The sequence below is a fragment of the Aythya marila genome (assembly GCF_965140915.1).
Source record: "Aythya marila genome assembly, chromosome: 3".
NCBI lineage: Eukaryota > Metazoa > Chordata > Aves > Anseriformes > Anatidae > Aythya > Aythya marila.
Genome location: NC_139044.1, coordinates 49789621 through 49814729, shown reverse-complemented (window position 1 = coordinate 49814729; position 25109 = coordinate 49789621). Strand labels below are relative to the sequence as shown.

Genomic DNA, 25109 nt, shown 5'->3' with positions numbered 1-25109 from the left:
ATATAATGTAAAAATGTAATGTAAAATATAAAAATGTAGTAATAAAATAGTGTAATAATAGTAAAAGTGTTATTTTGGCCATCTGATTAATTACACAAACATAAAACTACGAAGTAGTTATAGATGGTTAAAATACTCAGTAAACTAACTGGGCCAAGTTCAGAAGAAGGCTTGTAAATCTATGTACCTCTGCACGTACTTTTTGCTATTCTACCAAGGCCTTGTTTCCTTAAATAGAAGAACAAAGAGCTTTATAGGTTAAATATTAAAAATGTCAAACCAAACGCCATGTATATTAGTGTTAATCATAGTGTTCAAGTAAGCATAATTAAGTATATTTAAGTGTTTTTACAACAACATAAAGCTGAGAGAAAATATAGCTAGCTTCTCATTTGAAGCTTCAATTTTCCTTAGATTTTTCAAAACTGTACTGCGATGATATCTGAAGGACCACAGTGTGAACAGCACTTACATAAATTATTTTTTTTTTTTTTTTTTAAGTTTACCAAGATACTTTTCTTCATGGGTAATGTGTTTTAGGTTGTGCGCACACCTTCTAAGGATCTCAACATTCATTTTTCCCAGAAGTATAGAATAACTTTTATATTGATAAATATATATTTATGTATATATGAAAACTATATTAATAACACAGAACACATTTTTCTTCTACTTTACAGTCTCAGGATAAAACAACTGGGGGAGTTAATCCAGAACCATGTCCTATCTGTGCACGTCAACTGGGAAAACAGGTAAGATATTTTACAAAAGCAAAAACTACTGACTAACTCTTTACCTAGATCTGAGTCAGTTGTATATCAAGACTGCCATTATGTTTTATCTCTGACTTGGAGGATTTCACTGAAAGGAAAAGCAGTCTTGTCTTTAACTTTGTTCAAGACTGTCACTTGAGAAGATGGTAGCCATCACATTTCAAGGAAGTTTTAAAATGCTTTGCGTCCTGTTTCTGTATGATTGGAAGAACCTTATAAAGACTGGAAGATCTCTTGTTTGGTTGCCAGACATTCAGTCAATTCCCTCTGCTAATTAGACCTGTGAATTTTTTTAATCTTGGTATAGCCTGTAGAGCAGACTGGTACAGGATGGACTTCATAGACACAAAAAGATTGTTTTACAAATTACTTTCATGTGAAGGGAGGTCACAGATGAGATGTAGATATTCTAAGCCCTCAAAGGAAAAACAATTTCTGCAACACCAACTTTGTTTCTAATACATACTGTCAATAAAAGATCAATCTTCTATGTTCAAAATATTTCCTTTTAAAAACCCAAACATGTTGCCTAGGACTTTGGTGGTATGAAAGAAAACGTTCTAATTCATGCCCCTTGTAAAGAGGCTGTGAGTACCCTGTTTCTGGAAGTGCTTAAGGTCAGGTTGAGTGGGTCTTAAGACAAATGGATCTATTAAAAAGGGGCTGGACTAGATGATCTTTAAAGGTCTCTTCTAACCCAAACTAGTCTATGATTCTTTGACTTTTACGGAAGTCTAATACAAACATTTGTGTAATATTCTCTTAAAATGTTGTAAATGCTTATTCTGTGTACTTAACCTATGCATTACAAATTAGTGTTCATAGAAATGAGAGACTGTCATGTCTGTCTTCAAGTTTAGAATTGGGAAAATACAAAAATAAATAAATAAATAAATGCAGTGCAATTCTATGGATTATGAATTACTCTGTGCTGAAAACCTGTGAAATCCAGTCTTTTTAGCAGGTGTAGTAGTAAAAATATTTCTAATATTCTTTATTTTTAAGCTGATTACTTCAATGAAAATAATGCATCTATGAAGATGTAATTTAACGTGTTTAATGCTCTGGTTTTCTTTTGCATTTATGTGAAACTGATAGTTTCTTTTTTTTCAATTCCCTACATAGTGGGCAGTGCTGACATGTGGACACTGTTTTTGTAATGAGTGTATAGCTATCATCATAGAACAGTACAGTGTTGGCACACGCCGGAGCTCAATTAAATGCGCCATTTGCAGGCAGACAACATCTCATAAAGAAATATCATATGTCTTTACTGCAGAAACTGCAAATCAGGAGGATGATATTCCTGTGAAGGTAAGCTGTGCCTGGGGGAAGGCCTGGTAAACAGATTAAAAATTACACATTTGTGAAAACTAACACTATTTTAGGGTGAGAGGGTGGGGTGAGAGCTTCTGCTGAGCTTAAGTTTTGGTGTTTTTTTTGTAAGTGTTTAAAACTGGGTAGAAATAAATGTTCTTTGTTTGCAGGTGGATTTTTTGTTGCTGTTGAGGTGGTGATTTTTCTTTTTGTAGCTAAGGAGATGTGAGGCTTTTTGGAGGCATAGTTTTGATACCTGTTCTTGAATGAAATATGTGAAGTTTGAGAAAACTGTCTGTACCATAAGATTGTTACGAATTTAAAGTATTTATATTATCCTAAGTCTTCATTGTTAGCCAGAGAATATAAATCCCAATTCTGAACCTAAGATTAGTTATCTGAAATGTTTCTTGAGCTATTAGGGTACAGTAGTTTCACACTTTGCTTATCTGTGAAATGTCTGGTATACAAACCATAATTAGGGGGGGGAAATGCAACTCTAAATATGACTAATGAAAATTAAAAGCCTGAAAAAAGCTATATTAAGAAATAAATTACATTAAAAAGCTATAGCCTGCAGACTATGGCTGTGCTTCCTTCATCTAACTTGCCCACTAATAAACTAGTGGTTTCACTTCAGGTTCTAATAAGCATATTCAGTAATTTGACCAAAAATTTAGTAATAAATCACAGTAGAGAAACTGAACGTTTTTATACCATAATATATCATTTCTTAAAGGCAATGCTTTTCATTGGTAAGTATTGACCATTAATCAGTTCTATCTCCAAAGGTTTCTCTTTGGAGAAAGGACCCTCAAATGAGTTCTGTAAAATCTACCTGTACATTTTTGAAGCATTGTATTCCTGGTTCTTGCCCTCCTTTGGGCTGACTGCAGATAACTTTCCTATTTAGCTTTTGACATACCATACAACTCCTGCAGACTTGTTCAGCCAGAGTATATATATTCCTGCGCGTACAGATTTCCATACCACAGCATCACACATTGCTTGAATTCCCCAATGACCCTCTTGACATAAAACAGTTTATATTTGTCTCATTAGCACTTTATTCAGCATTTTTCTCTCATCAGGGAGTATCTGTTTTCCTTTGCACTTTGTGACTCCTAACTCCTTAAAAACCTCTTCTCTTGAAATTTTTAAGGTCTTAGTTTTGGGTAGGGGTAGCTCAACAATTCCCTGAATCCTGTCTGAATCTTATTTTTTGTTCCCCCTCAGACACCAGGTTCCCTAAATACTTGACTTCTCATTCTACGTATTGTAATTTATTTTCCCAATGCTTTCAAGCCCTGTTTTCCCAGAAGGTTGAATATCTTCTTAGTGGCTTCCTTCACAACTGTTTTCTCCTGTCCTAACAATAAAGGATCATCCACGTATTGTAACAGTAACACCCTCTTTGGAGGTTGGAATTGCTCCAAAATTTGTTCTAGAACTTGCCCAAATAAATTGGTGGCCCTCTAAACCCTTGTCTGCCATTCCTTTGTCTCTCTTCCTCTCCTTTCCATCCTGGGCCCTCTATCTCCCCCTCTGCCTCACTACTCAGTACACTGTGAATACCATTTGTGTTGCTCTCTACTTTTCCATCTCATATCCCCTCCTGGCATACACCTTCATACTACCCACACTGTTCGCTCCATCCTCTCACCTTCTGGAGTTTTTTCTGCATATCCGGCCAGGCTTTAATCACAAAATGAACTTTAAATAGCCCTTGGGCTACTGGGTCCGCAGGAATCATCCCTGAGTACATTCTAATTCTGACCCTGAGTCTCTCATAGCATTTCTATGTTGTGAGTTGTTATTATCATAGTTAGATAAGCAGATATTTCTGATTTTTTGGAATTACTCTCGGTTTGGGGGGGGGGGGGGGGAGGGGGTGTTAGTTCTTTCCCATTCTTGCATAGCCTGGCAAATCATTCCCCTCCTAAACATTCTTCTCCAGGGAATAACATACTCAAGATTGACATTTCCCCCCCAGGAATACAAATGAGGCCTTAGAAATGGATTTGACTCAGGGCCCCACTGCCCCCCCCCCCCCCCCCGCCATTCCTGCTGCTCTGCGCTCCCGGGCACAACTTCTCCAGGGACAGCATCAATTGCAGTCCCTGTCTCCCCTCCTGGAGCACCTGCCACTGCCTCCGGTGCAGTACTAGGATTATAGGGAGCATAACAAGATTCCTCATCTGAAAACGAAACCTTACTGTTTACATATAAATTTCAAACCTGAATTTTCATCAGACCCGTATTTTGGTCAAAATACTGAAGTTCCTTTTATTAGCTTTTTAGGCCAGGCAATTACACAATATCAAACCATTTATTTAATTGTGTATTTTTAAAATCTTTTTCCCTAGTTTTTGTGTTGTTTTTCCAAATCCTTATCATGCTCTCCAAAGGACTATCTTTAGGCACAATCCAGGGGTCTCCAACCCCACCCTGCTGACTCTTGGAACCCTTAATTCCCATCTTAATCCCCAGCTCTTCCTGACGTGCTGCTGTGGACTTCACCACCCACAGGGTACCACACTCCTTCACCTAGGATTAGGACAGAGGTGGGGTGTACTGCCGAGCACCATGCTCAGGGTACCATACACCTAAGGGCCCAAACACCCCAATACTCTATTTCACTCCTTTCCTCTCTCTCGCTTTGTCCCTCTCCAGCCAAGGGGACTTCATTCGTCCCCTTGCCGGACCACCGAGCCTCGCGAATTGGGGATTCGCACTAAAAGTGCCTCATTCACACTCATTCACACCAGAGTCTCCCCAAACACAATCCAAGGCAAGATACGGTAAAGTTTCCCTTACCTCGGTCCGTGCACTGTTTCCCAGTCCGGGTTATCAGCAGTAATCCCCGTGCCTCTTCCCAATGTGGGCTGTGTCTGTGTATGTTTGTGCTGGCCTCCCTTCTCCCCAGAGCTTCGCAGAGCCTGTCTTCAAATTAAACAGTCTCGGTCCTTTGCCGGCCATACCGAGACGGCCCACCACCCCCGACGGGACCACTGAAATCAGCAGGGTGCACCTTCCAGTCTGTGGTGGCAAGAAATCTTCAACAGGTGACAAGATTCCAGGCGAGCCCCCAAATTGTGAGAAACATCTCAAACAATTTTCTTCAGACAGGATCTTCTGTGAAGCTATTTTATTTGCAGTTGCAATGGTGGGCGTCCTGTCAATCAGGAGTGCATTTTAGTAAACAAATCATAACCTTTTATTCCCTATTACCCGATGCCCGATCATCTCCCCTGTTTTCTCATTGGCTGAGTACTACAGGTTCACAATCTACTCGATGCTCATCTATACCATATATGTACAATTTTTCTTTTTTTTTTTTTTTCCCAACCCTTTAATTTATCCTTTCTTATGTTTTGAGAACTTGTGATCTTTGATTTACTGTTCTCGCACTGCTCATCCTGGTTTTCTCAAGCTGCTACCTTATTTTGGAACAATGAGGCCTTCTACTGTCCACTTATCTACTTAGCATTTCTCCTTATTATGACTACACAACTACCTTGGAATACAGAAAAGTAGTTCTCTACTGCAAAAACACAACTTTGTTTCTCACGCTCTGGTGCAATATTATGGGGGGGACATTCTTTCTCTTCCCTATGCATATAGTTAATAGCATAATTGTGAGGCCACTTCCTTTGAGCTCATCTCCCCTTCTTTTGATTTAATTGTGTGCTGTAAACTTTTTTCCATGTTTTAGATGAGTTTTCTGGACCCTGTACTGTTGGGTACTCTGAAACAACATTGTCACTTTTGTTTATTTTCTTTTTGTTGATTTTTTTTTTTTGACTGTTTTTGTTTGCAACATCAAAAGGTAGACTTTGGAAAAACTGAGTGCCTATTGTCTGTTTGCATTTTAAGCTTGACAGTGTTTGGTCAAAGCTTCATTGGCTGGATACCATATACCTACAGAAAACATAATTACTGTATAAAGAATGACTTTCGCTCTTAAAACAAATGCCTGCATATCTGGGGTATTTCTTTCCCAATACTTTCCATTGACAGTGTGCAACAGCTCTACTGATCACTGGAAGTTGCATCTTCCAATGTGACTCTTTGTTCTTTTTAGCCTGGCTTTTTAAGAAGTTATGGTCTTTTCACTGTGCTGTCTTAGACTTCTCCTGTAATTTAGCAACCCATTGGTTAATTTCAAACAGTGTGACAGTCTCTTGAGTTTCCATGATTATTCATTTTCTAGAATTCTTATAAAAGCAGCCATCCATCTGAAGGATGGCTCTGCAAAATACTGCAGGTTGAATTTCCCTTTTCCACAAAAGATTTTTAAAATTCAGGTTAGTGGAGAAACTGTTTGTAACTTGTGTGCATTCCTAATGATGTTAATGAACCTGTAGATGCAAACATGTAGGAGATCAGTCATGATTGCATAGTTTTATCTACCTTTCTTGGTAAATTTGAGTTTTTGTTGGGTAAGAATCTGGGGAGGAGGAGGAGACAGTATATCTCTGACTCATTAACAGTACTCATGTGTAGTACAAGGTATGTCTTTGTACAAATCTGTTGTAATGTTAAAGCAAAAGCCTGTGGTCATTGAAGTTGTAGAAAAAAATAGAGAGTTCTGGATTAAAATGCGAAAGTAAAAGACTCATTGGTAATATTTTGATTTAGATGATGATACTGTCTTTAACTAGAATGTGATTATGGTACAGCTGGATGTAGCAATCATAGTTTTCATTTGGTTAGTATAGTTGAAAGTAACAAAATGTGCTGACAGAAACTTCCAAGTTATCTGTGCAAGTCTCCTTTGAACCTTGCATGTATACTAGGGTTGCTGGCCTTCACTGAAGTCAATGCTACCATATTCAGGCTATGTATCTCAGCCTTCCTGGACAATGGAATTGTTTTTTGTGAGTAGATGCTTCCTAAATCAAAGACTTGAAGTAGTTGAGAGCATGTGGCAGCAGGGGGAGTAAATGGACTGTATTTCTGAAGTGCTAATTATAGCAGTTTTAGCAGACGGTTTACTAAGGGTTTAGAGATACAATCCTGTTTCGAACAAGAAAACTTCAAATATGTTTTATAAATTACATAAGTAGAATAACCAAATTTCTGAGATAAAATACAGAAGGAACAGGTCACCTACTCTCCTGCATAAAGGGCTATAGAGTTCCCTAGAACTCTATAGTGTCTGCATCAGAACTTGAGGTGACGCAAAAAATATGAGTTTCACGTGAATTTTCATGGTGTTTTCAGCAAGGCCCATTCTTATCTCAAAAAAAAAAAAAGTTTAGTTTACATTGTAGCCTCAGTGTTTTTGCTATCAAAGCAAGCAGGAATATTAAAAATTTTTCATCTCATTCCTTTAAGGACAGTTGTTAACAAAAGATAACTAACTTGTTATGGTTTTTGTAACATCTTGCACTGCAATACGTGAAAATTGTGTGATTTATTCAGAATTTGTATATTCATATGAAAGTTCTTCTGCTCTCTTTGGTCTTTTTCAGTATTCAGTGTCTCTTGTTTTGTTGGTGTTTTTGTTTTGTGGTGGTGGTTTTGTCTTTGTTTTGTTGTATACCTCTTATTTTGTTGTACCAGCACTAGTCACAGTAAGTTAATGCATTAGATGTGAAAAGACTACTGTAAAAGGGAGCATTCTATACTGAGAGAGAGCTTACTGGCATCCTTGTATGTTTTGCTTCTATAAAAGCTTCCAGTGTCTGGTTAGTGTTATCGTGGGCATTGCTAGTCTGTTATCTGAGAAATTGCTTGTTAGAGGGTAGTTTTATTCTCCTGTGTGCTGTTCCATGATCATTTAGAACTGCCTGATCTGTTTTTATATTCTCTTCTGATACTCAAGAAAATAACAAACTTCAAGGTGTGTGGGTAGTGGTGGGGTAACTTTTTTTTAAGAGACTGGAAACCAAGAACTCATAATAGCCAGGGTACTTCTATTAGTTTCAGCTCTCTGTAAATACTGAGAACAAAATTGAATTTTCTTGTGTGCTGTGAAAAAAAACTTTGGTCAATTGTTAGCTCAATGATGAGTCAAATATAGTTTGTCTAATACAGTTCAAGCAGAGGGATGAAGAACTTGGCACACTTAACACACATCTTGGCAGAAATGACTGAATATTAAGAACATGGAAAGGTCATTTACAGTTTTAAATAACATTAAATTAAAATTTAGTTTATTCTGTGCCTGTGAAGAGGGTATAAAACCTCAGGTTTCCAGGGTTTTACACTTGTGAAATATTTTGCCATGCGTGTTCAGAAGGCGGACTCCAACTTGAGGTGCTGAGACAAGTAACCCTAATGAAGAAAAGTAGCAGGGACAAATGATGCTTGAAGCAGAAGACTCAAGTTTCCTCAGGTTAGACAGGTGCACAGGTTGAACTGGCAGTGCAATTAATGTACTTCATTTTGAATTTATGGATTGGCTTTCTGCAAGAAGTTTTCTTATTGGCAGAGGTTTACATTTGGTCAGTTTGCTTTTTGTTTCTCAATAGATTTGGTATTGTATGTAAAAATAATTGCTTTGCAAATAGTAAGAGATTCTGTATAGTGTGAATGATCAAGCAGCCTGGTGTTGGCTTCCAACTTGTGCTTAGACTGCTGTCATCCTTCCCCACCAATTCTGCAAGCGGCATAACTTCAGAGAATTTGATCCCTCATTGTGGCAAGCCAACATAGTTAATTCAATGTTCAGAGGACAGGTGCAGACAGAAATAAAACAATATTTGTCCAGCTGAATCTAGTGCAGCTTGAAATTGCTATACATGTAAGAACTAGTAAGCAATTAAATAATGGCTTCTTAAAAAAGCATATTATGTAAAGTTACTGTAATACAAAGTGCGTACTGAAGGAGATAGAGGGAGATACTAAACAACTTGTTTAGAATCCTCTTCATGACTAAAGGGGAAAGAAGTCTAAGAATATAGAAACCAAAGTCTACAAGAAGTAGTATTGAGTTCATTAAGCACTGAAATACAAATGCAGAATATGAAGATGTTTTCATCGCAGTGATGAATCCTTCAAGTTATACTTGAAGTATATACTTGAATATATACTTGAATCCTTCAAGTTATACTTGAAGGATTCAGTTATATTCAGTATTCAGTATAATTCAGTTATACTTAGTAGCTTCTTAATATTTTAAGGTAATTAGCCAGCTTTATAGTAATGAGTGTAAGTTTAGTGTTGCCAGAGTGAGAAACAAAAGCAACAGAAATAAGGTTCATGCAGGTTTTTTGCATTATTGCCTTTGAGGAAGTGTGAAGGGAAGGGAAGTTAAATGTGCATTGGGAAAATTTTTTAAGCGTGTATTTCTGGGTAAGTCGAACCTCAGCAGGCCTAACTGACGTATTTGGGTGTGATTGCACTTCTTGGGTTATCCAGTTTGCATCATCCAGAACTAGGTAAGCATATCTGTAGTCCTTCATTCTTCCATGTACTGCACGTGCTGTAATATGTCATTGATCTATAGCAGTGCCTTACATGGGAGATTTCAAAGCAGTTCAGTGCTACTTAACCTGCTCATCCTCCAAGTTGGTAGTATTTGAATCTGTCCCAAGTCAGCCTGGGAAGTTGCCATCTAAATAGGTCAAGAGTCTTCAAAATTGAAGTACTATGTTCTCTTTTTGAAAAGTATTGCAGCTTTATGAAACAATTTGCTGGTGTCTTTTTCTAAGATGTGTAAGATAAGTAAGAGTCTCAATATAGCATTTTTTAATAAAACAATTAATTTGGAAGTTGTTGTTTAGTATCCTACTCTATTAATGGTGTTTTTTCTATTTTCAAAGGGGAGTCATTCCACCAAAGTGGAAGCTGTGGTTCGAACACTGAAGAGAATACAATTTAAAGATCCAGGGGCTAAATCCTTAGTTTTCTCAACGGTATTAATCACCATTTTCTGTTTTGTCTTTGTGTATTGTGTGTTTTCTGTGAGTTTAAAATGGTCATAATATTTCCTGGGATTTAGTTTAGCTACCACAATGTTGAGTCATTCTGTACAGTCACTAGATTGTTCTGTGAATTTGTAGGGCAGTTCATGTACCTGGGATACAATAATCCTAGTCAATAGATGTAACAGCTTCTTTTGTTAAAAGACAAATGCGTATATAGGAGCATTAGAAATTCTAGGTATCTTTAAATGTAATGCCCATATATTTTTGATAGATTATAAAAGCTCTTTTTGTGGTGGCTGCCAGTTATTTTTATTCAAGCTGATTTTTTAATTATCTTTTATGTTTAGATTTATGAAATATATGGTTCCTGCATGCAAATATTTTTTTTTAACCTTAAATATTAGTATTTTGAAAGGCTTGAATTTATTGCAGTTGTCATTGTTGTTTGTAATACTGACTTCTGTTGTGGTTTTTTGTTTGTTTGTTTGTTTTTGTTTTTTTTTTACAGTGGCAAGATGTATTGGACATAATTTCAAAAGCTTTGTATGACAACAATATGACTTTTTCTCAGATCAATGGAATTAGTAAGTTTCAGGTACATAAAGGATATTTTTCTTTAAATTGTTTTCAGCTGGATATTATAGTTCTTAGAAGTTAATTTGATCCTTTTACTTCATTGCTTCATTTGAGAATCTAAAAGAGCAGCAAACTTGTTTAGCAGAATCTTTGGTCTCTGAATTCTAAAAATAATATTTGCCACAAATTAAAGCCTTTGAAGATTTTTAAAAAAAAAAAAAAAAGGTATGTATGTTCTCTTTTGAGAGGGCAGTGTTGGCTTGTTCATGCAGATGTTGAAATGGTAAGGATGAGACACACTGATCAGTGTTGCAAGAAATCCTCACCTTCCTGATAACCTGTATGGTACTTGTTTGGTGATGACAGGGCTTGTATCAGTCTACAGGACTGTCAGTATGGAGTCTGGAGTGTCTGCTGTAATTGCTTGAAAATATAAAGATGTCCCCATGCTCTTTATTCAGGAACTTCTGTCATGCTTCTGTGATTTTTGCCTTTTAGGAAAATCTCTCTGCATTTAAATATGATCCCAAGATCAATATTTTGCTGCTGCCCCTTCATACTGGTTCCAATGGACTAAACATAATTGAAGCAACTCATGTTCTGCTTGTGGAACCCATTCTGAATCCTGCACATGAGCTTCAGGCCATTGGCAGAGTACATCGTATTGGCCAGACGAAGTAAGAGTTCAAATTGCTTTAAGAGGTTTAGTGGTCTGGAGGTCCAGAGTAGACCTGCATACTGTAATCGAAATAAAACCAGTTCACTGAACTTCTCAGTTTTGGAGATGAGGCTATTCATAGGGACTCTATTTTTAAAGATGATCACATGAGGAACAGAAACAACAATAGTAATGAAAAGCTTGATGAAAGTCCACAACATGTAGTTTTGGGAGCTCTTGTTCTATTGGTGGTAGATGGAGTGGCAAACTGCAAATTTAGAAGTTTAGCAAGAGTGTAGGTTCTTGAGTCCAAAATCCTGAAAACCCTTGTGCCGCTGCTGCACTAATTTGTTTGCCTTCAGTTTCTTTGTTTTTAACTTTGAAGTTCTGCTTCTAGACACGTCCAGAAATGTCTTAGCTTTGCAGGTCTGAGCAACTCACCATTTATGTCGTATGTGGCTAAGTTCAGGCCTGAATTTAGTTCATCTTAGTTTCCCTGAGAAACTTACTCTGTCTGGTCATTCCCAGCTCCAGATTACAATCTGTGTTAAATCATGTTTTGTTTTTTTCTTCCCTCTTAAAGTGGAAGCTGTTACAGTGAGAATCATTTCACCTGGTGAAATGCAGCCTTCACAAGGATGTCTGAGGCCAGCTTTCTGGCTGCTTCTATCGCTTTGGAATTTGAGTGATCATACCGCTTAAGAGAGTGCCCTGATCACTCTCTTAGATGAGGGTCCTGCCCATAGTTAACAGAGAAACTGAGTAAATTCAGAAGAAAAATTCCTAAATACCACATCTGGTTCAAGTACTTGATCTGTAAATGGTTAGAGGGTAAAAGAGTACTAGGGAAAAATAGATTGTACACCTTGTCTGTATTTTTAAAGAGTGTTTAACAGGTTTTAGCTGCTGTTGAAGACAGTACCAGTATATGTGGACTATGTTCTAACTGTTACGCTGATCACTGTTTTTTTCAAGTATTTGTCTTTTTCTATGGTTAGAAGGGTCAGAAAGTAAATACCTACAAAAATGTAAAATAACATTGGAAGATTTTCTTAAATGTATTGAAGAAAATCTATGAAAATCTAAAAGACCAGTTACAGCACACTCCATAAAGCTGGTTAGCTTTTCACAGTTCTTCCTTCACCTCTGAGTAGGTCATTTTGAGAGATTAATGAGTCTCCATATCTTTTGTTTCAGTGTCTTAGATGTTAAATAGGTAGTACTGAACACTTAACATAACTTCTAGAAAGTTTTTCCTGAATGAATTATATGCAAATTATAGGTTTCATGTTACTTGAAAAATAGTAATGAAAGAACCCTGCATGTGAAGTTAGAAAGATAGAATCAATCCAGAAGTAATATTCTGGAATAGTAATAATGGGTTTATGTTTTGGAAATTGAAGCAAAAGGAGAGGGCATGAAATGAGCATATATGTGAAAGAATGCGTATGGACAGGTGGATATTTGTGTGTTAGTAAAGACTTTAATAGTAAGGATGTAGAAAAGATCAATTGCAAAAGCCTGCATTATAATTTTACTTGATGCTAGCCTAAGAGGTCTGGTAAAAACCTTGCAATAAAAACCAGCAAGAATGTATTATACTTCATAAAAGCCAGATTTCAGCAAACTCTTTTTTGAAAAAGAGCTGTATTCAAGTCCAGTGAGCATAGCTCAGCTGAGTTCTTATTTACTTCTCTTTTTTGGTAGGTAGGTCTTTGCCTATGAATCACAGAGTATTTCCCCAAAATATTCCACTGTGTGATGTTACCTAACAAATTTTCAATTTAAATTCTGAAAAACATCCAATCACTTTCAAGGGTTCATATACTGAAAAATGTTTACATTGAGGAGTTTCTGAATGATTTTTACATTATCTGTGAAACTGACTTTTTTTTGTTTCACTTTGTTATACTCAACATTTCTTTTATCTCAGTGTTGTTTTTTTTTGATTTTTTTTTTTTTGAAATATAATTTAACAAATAGGGCCTTCATTTTGTTCTGTGCTTACTGACTTTTAAGTTTTACTGGTGTTTAAAGTTTTGCATTTACTGACTTTAACGTTTTTATACAGTTTTGCCATCTTCAAGAACAATGTTATTAAAACTCTGGGAATGAGTTTATTATCCATTGCACTAAACTCTGCTTCTTGGACTGACTTGGGATGATGCAGTATAAACATTATATATAAAGAGTGAGCCAAAATCATTACTTTAAACCATATGGGAAACTCTCAAGGACTGTTTGTAATAGGGACATAGAAAGTAAAACTTTGTCCAGTGTCTGCTTTAGGATTTTAGTTAATACAGCTTATGCTAATGTGATCCAGCCAAGTGGAATTGCATGATCTTGGAGGCACTAAGCATCCTTAAATGTCAGTGAGAGTTACTAATCACCTGCCTTAAAATAGGGGTGTTTTTTCAGCAGTCTTAAAATAATTAGTATAAGACAAGTGATCTTGAATTTTTGAGAGTAACGGCATATCTTATGTTCACTTCTTTTTTTTTTGAACATGTTCAGATCTACAATTGTTCATAGATTCCTGATAAAAGCAACAATAGAAGAGAGAATGCAGAGTATGCTGAAAACTGTAGATAGAAGGTATGTGCTGAATTTTTTAAACAATGTTATTGCAATGAAACTGAAAAGGAGGTTGTCAGCCATACTTTTGTTACAATTAGGTACACATCAAAAAAAAACACCCTTTTGCTCTCCTTCAAATTCTTTTGGTTGAAAAAGAGCTTTTTAATGTGAAAAATGTATCTTTTATCTCGATTCCAGTAACTGGAAGATTAAGGTATTTTAATTCTCTGGAGAATATTTTTACATTTTGTGTACTTTGTTTCAGAAAAGCCCAATTAATGCACTGTGTATTATGATTTGCCGTTTCATTTTACTTACTTCCATTGCTATAAACATTGATATTAGTGGAGTACTACTAAGTTTGCCACTGAAATGACAGCTTGCTCTAAGATACTATCTTGTTCTTTCTTTCATAATTTTTAAATTCTACAAACTGAGACTTGACACTTTGTGTCACACGGGTTGGTTTTGCAGTCAGTGCGAGAGTTGTCCAGATGCCAGCTTGTAAGTTGGTCTGGTGTGCAGACGCAGAAAGCAATTTTCACCATTTCTTTTCCAAAAACTCTAATCAATAAAAGACTAGGACTAGAACTTAAGTGGTATTCACATTCTTTGTACAGAAAATACAAGAGTTTTGTACCTCTTTAACTGTACTGTATACACATAACAAATCTAGGAAGCAACACTAGTTTAGGAAAATGAGTGACTTTTCTAGCTTTTCTGGTTCTTATAAAACAAGACTTAAATAACTACAGCCAAAGACTTGCATGTAAGTTTTTCACCTTTCGTTTTGAAAGAATAGTTTAATCAGTTTCCATATCTGTTAAGTAGCACTATTTTTGCTTATAAAGTTCAAATAAATATACAGTGATCTAATGAAGGCTAATGTTTTAAAAGTAGCATCAAACCTTATGCGTGGAATCCAAAGCCAATCCCTTAAACATTGACAGGACAAAGTGGTTTATCCCCATAATCACTGAGGTTGGAACTAGGAGAACTGTAAGGTCCTTTCCAACCTAAGCAATTCTATGATTCTGTGCTCCCATGTTCTGCTGCCTCTCAAGTGTTTGGTGATCATGTTAAGGACCGTAGGTGGACTTTGTATATTACTGAAATTGTGCATCAGGAGTAGCTGATCAGTGCATGCACTTCTCCTAATAGAAAGTGTGTTTTTTCTACTGAGCTCATAGCCCAACATTTATTGCATTCTGAACCATTTGGTGGTCTGTTTTCAGTACATACAGGTTGTTATTTAAATTGATTCCTTCTCTGATGTCTGCATGCAATTTTTTCCTACAGCCACACAAGCTCTTCCATGAAACAGTCAGAAGCTTCAGTTCTGACAGTGGCAGATTTGGCTGACCTTTTTACAGAGGAAACTGAAGAACTTGAGTAAAAACGTTGATTTGACCTCGTGAAATCAGAAAGTACCTGATCTAATAAGCACTTGTATATACTCTACTTGATCTGTCATTCATTTAAACACCATCTAATGTGTCCTTAATAGAACTATTGGAAATAGAAGAGTCTTCTAAGTGTTAACATTTTATTCTGTGGTGACATTCTTAGCAGCACGCATTTCTGATAGCACTGGAGAAAACTTGCACTTTGCACATTAAACAAAAATCTGGATTTTATTCCCAAAGAGCATTTGAGCTGGATGTTGGAATTGAGATCTTGAACTGCTGGATTTTTACCATCAGGTTGGATTGGTTAGTGATTCAGTATGAGAGTAAAACTATGTGGGTGGTGGGGTGGGAAAGGGAAGCAGAAAAACACAGATCTACTTTTTTTACTGTACAAAGAATTGTTAGGAAGAATGACTGTAAATTAATATTCTTCTAGAAAGGGCTTCTAGGGTTGCTACAATTTAATGTCAGGTTACTGAACGTCTTACTGGTAACACTTTAACTAATCTTTATTAATCATTTGGATATTTGTATTAGGCTTTTAGATATTCACAAAGACTAGTGTGACAATTAAATTTCGTTGTTAATGCTCACTCACTACAGAATGATAAATTAAATTATGCTTTTTGTATGCATGTTGGTCTGGAACTCCGTTAAACACTTAAACATAATGTACATGTTTTTCACTTACTATTGAAACCGTGACTACTTCAGTGCTTTGTTTAAACAAAATACATTTGTTACAGATTTTTTTTAAAAAGTAATTTGTTAAGCTGCTGATCACTTTAATTATTTAGTGCTTATGTACATTTTCTCCTCCTGATTTTTTGTCTATTTCTCCCTCTCAAAGATGCATCAGTCTAAATATTCAAAATATGAGATTGCTAGGCAGTCTAAATGGTAGGTATCTAGTCTAAGTTAGATAATCAGTGAAGGGATGAAACTTTTGTGGAATTTTCCATCTTTATGTATGTGAGAACACTGCACCATCTCAGTTGACTATTGAAAGAGTTTAGAAAGCAAAAGCTGACTTTTAAGATGCTGAAGGTAGGCAAGAAATTCTAAACTTTTTGCCGTAGGTTATGGACACACATTTGCTTAAAATCAAGCAAGGTCAGTTACACAGTGTTATGTTTAGAGAATATGAAAATGTATGCATAAACAGGCTACTTCTTTCAGAGTACAGTATTTACTGTTTTAGCAGACTGTTTTTTGTATATTTTAGAAATCTTACTTGAGATTGAGTCCTTTAAGAAATCTCAATGTTAGAATTTTTATTCTTGTCTGCTAAATAGACTTTCCATATAATTCTTGTTTTCTGTTTTCAAGAACGTTATATTTAAGTTGCACCTTGTAGCCTTTTGGGTATTAAGGCTATCTGCATGGCAAACAGATTTTCCTTTGCTGACACCAAACATGAATTGAATTACATGACTAATATTGCATCAAGAAGTCCGTCTTCAGCATTCTGTTGTGTATCTGGGCCAATTAGATACCTTATTCTAAAGACTATATGAGTAAATTTACAGACAATAATTCTTTATTTCCTGTCTTTGTAATATGTACTAGTCATATTTATATATTTTGTTTTGGAGATTACTGTTCTTTTGCAGATTACAGTTTGCAGCAAGAGAAATTGAGTACATAGTAGACTTTTTTCAATGAGAGCGATCAAACAGTTTGTGCAGACTGACATCTCCATCCTTGGACATGTTTGGAACTCAGATGGCACTGAGCAACCTGATCTAGCTTCAAAGTTGGCCCTATGTTGAGTGGTGTGTTGGACCAGATGACCTCCATGGATCCCTTCCAGACTAAATTATTCTACAGTGTGCTGGAGATCATGCTGTACAGACACTCTAGGAACTTTGTGGGCAGCAACATTCCAGTTTTCTCATCATCCTCAGAGAATTTCAATACTGTACAATGTAATGTGGTGGAACAAGGAGCTTCTGTTCACTGCAAGAAATTATATATCTGTTTAAAAAAATGTGGAAGCAAATAATGTTTACATTCATAGCTCCCCTTTTAAATAACTTAATGTGGGAATAATCATTGTGAGAAGCAAACTGAAAAATAACTGCTGTGAAAGGTTTCCTAAGCTCTGCAAGTTCTTGGCTTGTTTGTATAAAGATGTCTGTTTAAATGTTTATTTACAAAAATGTGGGGTTTGGATTTCAAGCCAAAAGCATAGCTTCTCATCAAGCAATGCGTGAGATGTTTTAGTCCTGACTGTTTTTTAATGCTTACGTAACAGCATGCGATGCCAGAGACCTGATTCTGAGCACTGAGGACTGGCGTGCCAGAACTCAGAGCTCTGGAGGCATAACATTAATGCACTTCTTACAGTTGTAAGGTTGAATCATTGGTGTGTATGTAGCCAGAGTCAGTAATAAAATAGTTTCTATAAATTTCACATAGTATTAAGTAGATAGACTACATCTAAAGAATAATATCGAAAAAGAAATTGAACTGTAATTTACCACTGCTTGCCATTCTTTGCAGCATTTCGTTTCTTTAACAGACATTTTCTTTCAGATGCTTTTAAGATGGCTCAGGAACTTATTTTTCTGTTAAGGCTGTAGCTTGTACAACTGCAGTGCTTTTCTCTTATCAACAACAGAGTAAGCATGTTTTCATGGTGCTGCGATTTTTGCTCTATCAGGAGAGTGCTCTTAAAAGACTATCTTAGTTGGAACGATCTTTGTCCTATCTTAATTGTTCTGATATGCAAATACAAATGCTTTTTTCCACAGAAAGCAAAAGTCTGCAAATACTGACTGCGGTATTTGTGTGTACACAGTAATGTACTAGCTTCTCATGTGTTCTCCTGTGAAACAGTATTGCCAATTTATATTTCCATGTCTTTTCCAGTGCAGTCCCTGTAAAAAGGAGGATCCAGCGGACTCTGAAGAACTTATCACTAACCTTCCATCTCTTTCAGTTCCATAGCTGTAAAATAACAATAATGCTTTTTTTTTTTCTCTCTAGTTGGTGATGATTTCAAGACAGTTTTCCCCCCGTGTATAAAAGTTCAAAGCCTTGTAAAAGAGAGCTGCCACCTCAGTTAGGCATCTGTAAAAGCTTGATGCAAATAGAAGACTTTCTTAATCTACGGAAGACATCAGTATTGGAAATTCAGGAGTGCATTCCCACGTTGTGTTAAATTGAGCACCATAAATCTCACTGTGGATGTTAATGATGAGTTTGTAAGTCAAGGGCCACTTTGCGCTGTAAATCAGTCTGTGCCAGGAAGACATTTTCATCTTGACTTGTTAAGTGACTCTCTTGCATGCTAATGAAAGTCCAGGATATGCTATAGTTTCATGCAGGCCAAATACTATAAAAGAACGTTTGCCTCAAGTTTTCCCATGCATAAAGCTTTATGTTAAAGAATGGACTTGATGATGCTTTTTATGAGATGAGTCTTCTAAAAACTTTCCTGCCAGTATCTGTAGATATTCAAGCTGTCTGCCAGCAGAGTGTCCTCAACTTTAAAAGTAACTTCACTTTAATACAAGTGTGAGTGGGATCCTACAGAAGTTTTTTGTTAAAACTATAATTAGACGTACTTCCTCTTGTAGGATTCTGTCTGGATTAGTGGGTGAGGACCAGTTGGCAACTTTTTAGCACTGTCTTTTCAGACACAAACAGTGCAATCACTGGAAAGAATGTATGCTGTTCTCTTTCCACCCCTTTCTACAGTCCTTATTGACCGTATTATGCTTTCCAAGAGTCTTGATTATTTTAATAGCAACTATTATTTCACCTAGCTACAAATGAAACCTGTTTTTTAGTTTTTTTTTTTTTTTTTTTTTTTGAAACTTAGGCTTACTGCTTAAAATCTACATGATGAGCATGTCTATAGACAGGCTAGTTGCAAAGCCACTGTGCCTATGTTTTTCTTCCTTTTTTGGTTGCCTGAAACAAGTACACTCTTTACAAGGTTATCTGCTATAAGCTACAGGAATTTCATACTGTGGACGAAAAGGAGATCCAAGTAGTCTGTCTGTCTCTGTGTCTCCTTCCCTCTGTCTCTCGCAGCTTGCTCAGTTTAATACAAAGAATGTGCTTGGCCAGTGGAAGTATAGTAGGTGAGTCACAATCCATGAAATGGCTCCAGTAAAACTAGTTTAGTGTGTCAGAGGAAAAGTGAGGGAGGGAAGTTAGTCTGTTTTTTGTTTTTGCAGCTGTAATATCTTTACCCATATTCACTGTAGATGAAGATTTTGAATTTCAGTCTGTTAATTTTTGTATTTCTGGTTTTATATTGTACAACTCGCATATAGGAAGGCCTAGTAAACTAATTATTGAACAATCAGTGAGGCTTACAAGTTTTTAGTTTCATAGTCTGGTGGTTTTGTATTCATAAACTTAAGATGAGAACCACTGTCACAAGTCCTGTTGCATCCACTATCTTTTTCCTCTTCAGAGAGAGACTAAGTTGGGAACTCTTGAATCATTGCATTACTAATTTCAAGTCACAAGTAGTCATTTTATGTATTGCTCTGTAAAGAGCGCAGTCAGCTGAACTTGCAGATTTTGACTGTAGTGAAGGTATTAAGTCAGCTGGGAAGAAAGTAAACGAAGCAGGGTTTATAAAAACTAGAATAAACTCTACTTTGGAAATTGACAGTGTGAGATCTCTGTAAGCCTCTAGCTTCATTTCTTCCTATATGCAATATGTCAAGTTTCCAGGTCTTAAATCACAAGATGCTTTGTTTTATGTATTTATTCAACCAAGTGTAAGGTCTGATTGTTTACAGGGTGTTTTAAAATGTAAGTTGTTCATGTAAGCTGGCTTAGATCTTTTTTTATGTATCTTTTCCTCCTGTATCTTTTTCCTCCTTTTTCTTAGCCCCTGTTATGGGACTAGGAAGTTAGGAGGATTCACACTATGTCACTGAATTTTCCCCTTTGTGTGCTAACAGGTCACCATCATTTGTTGAAGAACTGTCAATGAATCCAGGGTTTCTTGTGACTATTATTAGGTAAAGGAAGAAAATCTAGACTGCTGTTCTTGTTACCCTGGGGGTGGTTTGTCCTATCACACTCTGCACATAAGGCAATGGCATTTAAACACCAAGGTGTGTTCAGCCATCTATAATGGCTTGTTCTGCACTAACAGAGTATACATATATTCCTATACATATTCAGCATGTGGTCTTGGATAATCAAATATTTGCTATCAAAATTGTGCGTCAGTACAGAGTCACTACTATGCTTACAAAAATTAGCTTTGGGTTAAGTCAATAAGATAGAGAACAAAATTTAAAGAAAATGGGAAAAAGGCATTATATTTGATGTATTTATTGCGTGTTCTCCAACTGTGAAATTTTTCCTTCTCCCTCCTTTATGCAAGTGACTCTTTTTATTCTGTACTGTAGGCTTTGAAGGACAAATGGTGGAGGAATAGAGGTCATATTTGACTGATCACCAACCTTTTTCACCAAACTAGGGATTTACTTAGTGTGAAAGCCAAACTAAGTCATCCTGGTGTGATTTATTTCAATTTATTTAATTTAATTTCCAAATGCTACTTACTATATTGAGCTGAGAAACCAGAGTTTCTGGGACCGCCTCTTCTATTGTCCTTTTATCAACCCAGATACTGCCAACAGGAAATCGTGGTTGCAAAAAGTTTCTGATCTCCTGTTCTTTAACAGCGGCCAATTCCTGATCACAAAAGATTTGTATAGGAAACTGATCAACAGTTATTCTAATTCTTCCTTCTCCCAAGTAAATTAGTGCAATTTTATATTGCAAGTATGTATGTAACAACTGCAAGTAGAAGAATTTGTTTCTGTTCCAGCTTCTCCCAACATGCTGGAAAGTAAACTAAAGGAGTACAGGTGCAAAGCTAACACCTCCTCCCTGCACTGTTTGATAGGGGACTTCTTTTTTATATGTGCTCTATTTGCAGCAAATACACCAAAATGTGGCATAAGATCTTGCGTAGCACACTGCCATTCTCCTGGCAGGTAAGCATGCCCCCTTCGTAGCACTAACCTTTAAATACCACCAAGAGCATGCTGTGTGTCTGATCCATGCTGGAAGTGGACCATCAGCTAAGAAAGCACATACATCTGTTGTCTCTCTTTGAGGAAGCCATAGTAAAGCAACATGTAACTTTTTGGAAACAATTATACTGTAATAACTGCTGCCATCATTGTTAGATTTTGAAATCAGATCTGATGAAAAGACATTGTCATATAGCTCCTCTTACAGAGGTGAAAAGCTGAGAGCATTTCACCACCAGCCAGAAAAGAGATGGAGGGAGTACATGCAAGTCCTGGCAATCCCTTCATACCTGCTGCTGCTGGTGTATCTGCTGCTGTGGGACAAGACTGGATGGAGCTGGGGAGGAAAGAGGGCTTGGGATAGAGAACTTTTTGAGTAGTAGTTGGTAAAAACCTCCCCTGAGTGCCCTTATACTGTTTTTCCTGTGGGAGGAATGAGTCACTGATATGAGAAGTGAATAAACAAAGGGTGACAGATCGTAAATGTAACTTATTGACTGGAGCTCAGTGTTCATCTAATGTAGTGGCGTGTTTCTGTGTGTTCATTGTTTGAGATTATAGCTGTTCCACTGAAGTCTTGGGGTATGAATATACAGGGCTTCACAGTAGTTGAATGAGCAGGAATATTGAAAAGTTTTGTGCGTGATACATACCTTTATGTGCACCTTAAAGTTGTAGGACTCCATAGCCAAACTTATGCTGTGGATTTGTGAAGGATAACAAATCTCAAATGGTTAAAACTCAAATGATGCAAATGTATAGAGCCCTTGAAACAAACTATCAAGTTCTGCTTAATAAAGGAAAGGTAGTTAATCACTTCTGCTGTAAATGCACGAGATGTCTCTGATGGGACAAGACAGTGGACTTTGTAATTGCCACTCTTGGGAAACTTTGCACCCAGTGATCTCCCATGTCAGAGGAGAGACAGAAGGCCATAAGCCTACAACAGTCCTGTTGGGCAGGGAAATGGGGCAGCCGGGACTTGCCAAAGGTCTGAGCCTGCTATGTCAGAAGAGGGCTGTGTCAAAAATATTTGGGGGGAATCTTTCTTCTTTGTGCACCTTAATCATGAGGCATCCTGTAAGCATAGTTTTTCTGTAAATCTACAACTCTAAATTTTCTGCAGTTTTTAATATATGCTTCCTTTGTTAGCAGGCTGCCACTATTGAAAAGGACTTTCTGTTCTCCCTGTGGAGCATGTATTTCTTTTATGTTACTCATTCTTAACAAAGGTGGGTGCCTCTGAGTCACTTACAGCTCTCATTAAAAGCCTCTGTAGTAGGGTGGAAGGGCATAAACCACCAAAGGGTGGTCACAGTGGATGAAGTGAGAGAGGCTCTACTCCTTTCTAATAAAAAGCACGCTTTGCTGCCACTATAGCACAAGAGAAAAATTAACAAGTAGGGGTGGGTCCTGTCCTGGGGGATCAATTCTAAAATAGGTAGAAAAGGCTTTCCAAGTATGCTTGGTCTCTGCTGACTTGGCACATTGGGCACATTGTTGGGTGCAGGACACCATTTGATCACTCTTTTGAAACACTTGTTTCTGTGTTGAACTTTTAAAACCTACAACCATGACCCTGCACTTAATATCCTGGGGGATCCTTTCACTTTCTACTGAAAAAAACAAGCTTTTACTCCCACCAAAGAAAGCAGCTGGAAGGGCAAAGATAGAGAGAGGTCTTCAAAGATATCCTACCTTTGAACTGCAGAGGGAAGTTTGATGGTGGGTTTGCCTCTGCGCTGATGTCTCTAACTTCAGCAGATGATGCTGACATGGGAGAGGGTGAGTTGTGTATTATTTTTTTTTTTGGAAGAAAATACCATCATTGGTTATCAAAAAAATAAAAAATAAAATCCAAGGAGGAACTTGAGGAATACAGAAACTAAAGCCAATTACTTAATAACTGTTGGTGTAGTTGTCAGCTCTAAAACTTTAAATCGGAATCTGCTATAGTTATGTAATGGTATGACATACTGATGTACAGTGGGATGTGGAACAAATTTTCTTTCATAACCTTCCTCTGAGTGCTTTTTTTTTAAAAAAAAAAAAAAAATATATATATATATATATATATATAATATATATATATCAATTTCTTCTTGCTTGTAAAAGAGTAGCTGGAGTCTTTGTAAAGTTAAACCTCAACAGAAAGTTTTTAAAATGCAATGGTCAGTTGCCTTAGAGTCAGCTGTGCAAGTTCCTCATTTATTCATGTTATGATTTGATTGCTATGTCAATGCTAAATTAATCATTTGTTTGCAAACTAATTCTCAGATCTTTAAATTACATTTTTTGTGTGTTGAGTAATTTTAGTCATCAAATTACTAAAGTAAAACTAGTTTTTGAAAAACTATTTTCTTCTATTCTAAAAACTATTTTCTGTCAGGAATTTACAAACAACTTTATAGCTGACAATTTAGTTACAGATATCAGTGTGGAAACAGAATAATTGATCTATTAATACAATAGTGAAATTCATCAGCTTATACAGTGTCAAGAAACAACCCATGAGAGTGAAAACAGCAGTTTTCAATCATGTTCCAAAACTGAACTTCCTAGATGATGTCAAGAAAGATTATTTTGATTACCTGACCTGTTTTCTTGTATCATACAGACTGTGTCAATCAGTGAAATAATTTATCTACAAAGTAGCAAAACTAAATTTTTACTTTAAAATTGCCAGTGGTGGGTAAAGGTAGGGCCTAATCTTCCCTTTGGCTCTGAGTTACTTCACATTCCCATTGATAGCTTCTATTTTGCATTCTTTATTTGTTTTCAGAATTACAACACGTTGTCACTTAAGGTTTGCAGCTATTTCAGAGTCTTTGTGAACACAATTTTTTGGTCTTACTCTCCCGAATAATACCAACTGTTGTAATATTTATTAAATAACCTTTTCATCTTTCTGGTTTGTGGTAAAGTAGCTGGTGCCTCTTTTGAGAGACAAGTTCTTAATAATTTGTGTTACTATTAGTTTTCCTCAGCATGTCATTGAGTTGTTTGGTAGATGTTGCTCATTAAATAGTATCAATTAATGGAAATGCTCTGCATATGTTACTCACTTGTTACTCAAAACTACAATTATAGTATGTGTAGAAGCCTAGGAGTCTGTAATTATTCTATTTTTTTCAGCGTGGGTGGTTGAACCCAGCTCTAAAGCTGCTACCTTCTGGAAACAGCTAACATTTCTCTGTTGTTTCTTCACTGTAGTCTCCTGCTCCATAGGTAGAGACTGGGGCTGAGACAACTTGATTAGGCTGTTTGTCGGATCAGCTGTATCATGTTTGCCCTCCTAGAACCTGGTCAATCCCAATGTACAAGGAACAATTTTTGTGACTGCGGTATAATTAAGAATCCTCTTTGGTCCACTGCTGTATTTGAGTTCATGTATTAATAATTCCTTTTAACATTTAAAAAACAAAATGAATAAAAATTAAAAGTAGTTCATTTAGCTATACCTAGATGCAACCTGAAGAATTAAGAAAATGTTTAAAAAAATAAATAAAATTCTGCCAAAATATGAGAAATTGTATTAAAAATAAGGTATCTTTGGATAGTATTAAGTCAGTACTCCAGCCAGTCCTTGTTTCTCTGGACACTGTGCAAATGCTTGGGATATCGTCCAAATCCAAAATGGGGTATTTTCTGTTGAGGTAAGCGGCTAGTAGAACTGCTCCACAGGGAGAGAGGACTTGCAACCAAAACACAGAGAAGCACCATAGAACACGAGTCTGGTGAAAGGACTCGCCCAAAGTGGGGCACTGGCAGAGAGGAGGCCAGAGCCCCCGGCCTCCTGCATGCAGCGGAGGAGATCAGCCTCACAGGAGGCCAGGACAGATGCGTTCCTGTTCGGATGCCTCTCACACCACGCTGTTGGCACAGCAAGCGCTGGAACC

The 25109-nt window shown here is 36.7% G+C and overlaps 1 protein-coding gene across 2 annotated transcripts in view; it reads left to right on the top strand.

Moving 5' to 3' along the window:
• Positions 1-15506, top strand: part of SHPRH (SNF2 histone linker PHD RING helicase) — a 44303-nt gene extending 28797 nt beyond the window's left edge. For both annotated transcript variants that reach the window (XM_082758195.1, XM_082758196.1), the window contains 7 exons: positions 681-752; positions 1899-2087; positions 9863-9955; positions 10476-10562; positions 11042-11220; positions 13719-13799; positions 15081-15506. In XM_082758195.1, coding sequence (XP_082614321.1) covers positions 681-752; positions 1899-2087; positions 9863-9955; positions 10476-10562; positions 11042-11220; positions 13719-13799; positions 15081-15177 — 798 coding nt within the window. In that variant the 3' untranslated portion in view covers positions 15178-15506. The remainder of the gene's footprint in view (positions 1-680; positions 753-1898; positions 2088-9862; positions 9956-10475; positions 10563-11041; positions 11221-13718; positions 13800-15080) is intronic.
• The last annotated feature ends 9603 nt before the right edge of the window (positions 15507-25109 follow it).